Source organism: Otolemur garnettii, unplaced genomic scaffold (genome assembly GCF_000181295.1).
Source record: "Otolemur garnettii isolate 467f Iridium unplaced genomic scaffold, OtoGar3 scaffold00011, whole genome shotgun sequence".
Lineage (NCBI taxonomy): Eukaryota > Metazoa > Chordata > Mammalia > Primates > Galagidae > Otolemur > Otolemur garnettii.
Window position 1 is genome coordinate 16,374,833 of NW_003852406.1, and position 3,694 is coordinate 16,378,526.

General features: G+C 41.6%; 1 protein-coding gene across 2 annotated transcripts in view; it reads left to right on the top strand.

Annotated features, from left to right (window-relative positions):
- SNX1 (sorting nexin 1) overlaps nucleotides 1-3,694 on the top strand; it is a 58,662-nt gene that overhangs the window by 23,509 nt on the left and 31,459 nt on the right. The window contains exons 1-2 of one of the 2 annotated variants that reach the window (XM_023510153.1): nucleotides 2,912-2,928; nucleotides 3,151-3,262. In XM_023510153.1, coding sequence (XP_023365921.1) covers nucleotides 2,917-2,928; nucleotides 3,151-3,262 — 124 coding nt within the window. In that variant the 5' untranslated portion in view covers nucleotides 2,912-2,916. Of the gene's footprint in view, nucleotides 1-2,911; nucleotides 2,929-3,150; nucleotides 3,263-3,694 lie in introns of those variants that run through there. The other variant, XM_003784411.2, reaches the window with a different exon arrangement.

Genomic DNA, 3,694 nt, shown 5'->3' on the forward strand with positions numbered 1-3,694 from the left:
AAAAAAAAAAAAAAAAGCAGTCCACCTGCCTTGGCCTCCCACAGTGCTAGGATTACAGGCATGAGCTACCATGCCCCAGGCCTTTTTTACAGTTCTTAATGACATGAGAAAATGTTCAGATGGTAGAGTAGGAAAAATAAGATACAGAAGAATAATTTTGTGAAAGTACAGAGGAAAGATTAGGGTAGTAAGTATAATAATCAGTCCACATTGAGATTTTTTAGAATTCAGCTTTGTGTGGTTTTGGGAATTGAGTCCCAGCAGATAGCAATTTTCTGTTCTCACTTACTGTTACTTAGCTTACTAAGGGAGTACAGTTTTTTGTTTGTTTATTTTGAGACTGAGTCTCACCATATTGCCCTGTGGTGTCACAGCTCACAGCAACCTCAAACTCTGGGGCTTAAGAGATTCCTTTGCCTGAGCCTCCCAAGTAGCTGGGACCACAGGTACCAGCCACAACGCCGGTCTATTTTTTTTGTTGCAGTTGTCATTGTTTGTCCCATGCTGGGTTCAAACCCTACAGCCTTGGTTCATGTGGCCGGGGCCATAACCACTGTGCTACGGGCGCCAAGCCCACAAGTCTTTGTTTTAACCACTGTCTGGGCTTTCGAAGGGGGGTGGGTATAGGAAAAGAGATTAGGTATTAGTGCTCAAGTAGTCACTGCAGTATCCCATTCGTCTGAATCTTTTTCTTCTGATTAGTAGAAGGAAAAACAGACTGCTATTCTGACACTGCTCCAGAAAATGTGCTTAGGCATTAACATTCCAGGGTTAGGTGATAGGTCAGAAAGGGAAGGCTGGCTTTATTCATCTTCATATCACAAGAACAGGTCCTGCTAGGCATTTGTAAAAATGGCTAAATTTTAGCCTGTGCCTTTCCTGTTGCTCTGGTTCCCTCTGTGAGCTACTAGTAAATTACATTTGTATGCATATAGCCTAATGTGTACTGGATTTTAATCTTTTCTAGATCTCCATCTGGAGATGACTGTTGTCAGTTGGAAGTGAATTAAAATAAATCAGGTGGCTGTAGATGAGATTGCTGTACTGTTAAGACTGTAGGAGGGAAGTGGTTATGGAAGAAGATGGTTGGTGATGCATGAAGCAAAAGGGAAATGCTGGTTTTATTTTTACCCTGGTTTGGGTTTTTTTGTTTTGAGATGGAGTCTCACTATGTGGCCTTTGGTAGAGCTGTGGTATCACAGCTTGCAGCAACCTCAAACTCTTGGGTTTAAGTGATTCTCTTGCCTCAGCCTCCGAAGTAGCTAGGTTTACAGGTGCTCACCACAACACCTAGCTATTTTTTGGTTGCACTTGTCATTGTTGCTTTAGCTGGCCCGGGGTGGGTTCGAACCTGCCACCCTCAGTGTATGTGGCCAGCACTATAACCACTGTGCTACGAACACCGAGTCTTTACCCTGTTTTTTGTCTTTTGTTTCCCTGCAGTGATTTCTAAATTTTGGTTTAAAGATGATAGGTAGAAGCAGCTAGAGAGACCAGGTACAGTGGCTCACGCCTATAACCCTAGCACTCTGGGAGGCCAAAATGGGTGGATTACTTAAGTTCATGAGTTCGAGACTAGCCTGAGCAAAAGCGAGACACACACCACCCTCCCCACCCCACCCCACCCCATCTCTACTAAAAATAGAAAAACTGAGGCAAGAGGATCACGTGAGCCTGAGTTTGGAGGTTGCTGTGAGCTATGACACTACGGCACTCTACCCTGAGCAGCAGCTTGAGACTGTCTCAAAAAAGAAAAAAAGAAGCAGCTAGAAGACAGAATTCTGTTAGTAGCTGTTAGCAGCTACTAACAGAATTAGTATAACATTTAAGCATATACAAGTAAGTTCTCTTTAAACTGTATTAGCATAGAATAGTTCCAGTAGAAGCATTGTTTGCTAATATAAATCTAAATATTGGTCACAGTTTCTTTCCTAAGTATGGCCTCAATACTGAGATAAAGATGTTTGCAGGCCAAATTTAGAATGCCCAAATAGATGTATAATTTCACTTTGTTCTGTTGGATCAGAAAAGACCTGTCTCTAAGGAAGAAACTGTCATATTTGTTAAGGAAGTGTTTTATAAAAGGTTCCTTAAGTCAGGTCTTGTAACTGATTTGCCCTTAGGGGTTGACTTCAAAACCCTGTAATACTACACCATGGCTTTTGAAGCCAGATTCCCATGTTTCTCTTTGTGTTCTGCACAGTCTGGCTTTGTTCATTCTGGTATGGGTCTGAGGATCCACCCTACCCTTCTTTATGGCTGATCACTGAGCTTTAAAAGCCATGGACTGACTGTATTTTCACCATGTGCCCACTAGGCTAAGCATGACTGGCTTTTATTCTCTAAGCCTGACATATGGTGTGGTTAAAAACTCTGTGAGTTAAGGATGAAAGATAAGTTTTTGGGGTTTTTGTGGCCCACCCCCACCAACAGGCTACTAGGAGAACTTTTTTTTTAATTTCATATTGCTATGAGGTTATAAACAATTGGGTTACATTGTTTGAGTTTGTTAGGTAAAGTTCAAGTTATAATTGAGCCCTTCACCTGAGAGATGTGCCATATACCCTTACATTGTGCCGATTAGGTAATAGCACACCAAAACCCCATCACCCTCCTCTCCTCCTTCCCAAGTTATATTGATATACAGTATTAGATATAAAGTGTCGTATCCTCTTTTGCCTATCAGGTAGGTCAGTGATATCCATACAACTGGGCTTCAGTGAACAGTTTAGCCAAGGCCACAGAGTAAGCCACGGGCAGAGTTTAAATTCTGGACTTCACTGTGGTATCCTGGTCACTAGAATGTGCCCCATCAGCATTTGAAAGAATAAAGGTTGTCAACGGAGAAGGAAAAATGCGTTTAGACAGGTTATCTTTTGCAGATTATCTGTGTGTACACATACCCGTTTTGGTATCATGTGCTTTGGGGTAGGGCATTTGAACAGTGTTGCAGTGTTAGAAATTAACCCATGAAATATATGAACTTATTTTAACTCTGTGATCAGTTATTTGACAATATTAATAATGATTTGCTGCTTATTGAACTGGTTGACTAGTAGCAACTGAGGAATGTATTAAATGTCACTTTCTAGGCAGGCTGGGTTTGTTTTTAATGGTACAGTTTTATTCAGAGTATTTCTTTGTCTTCAGAGCAAGCCCCAGTCTCCAAAGAGAACTACGTCCCTTCTTCCTATCAGCAATGGCTCCAAAGAAAATGGGATCCAAGAGGAACAAGACCAAGAGCCACAGGACCTCTTTGCAGGCAAGTATGACCAAAAAACTCACCTTCTATCTAAATGGTTTTGTTAAGCTGCTGAATTAAAGTCAAAACCAAAATAAAAATTATCGGAAATATAACATTTTGTAATATACTATTGTGGAGGGTTCCAAAGTATGTAAAATACAGACTCTGCTATAGGATTCTTAGGGAGTAAGACATAAATACACAGTTATGTAAGAATATGAGTTAAATAAACTGTTAAACCATAATAGGAATGTAGCTGAGAAATAATCAAAATAGTAAGTCACAGGAGCTCCTAGGAATATGAGATCAGGCTCGGCGCCTGTGACTCAAGTGGCTAATGCGCCAGCCACATACACCTAAGGTGGTGGGTTCGAATCCCCAGCCCGGGCCCGCCAAGCAACAATGATGGCTGCAACCAAAAGATGGCTGGGCGCTGTGGCGGGCGCCTGT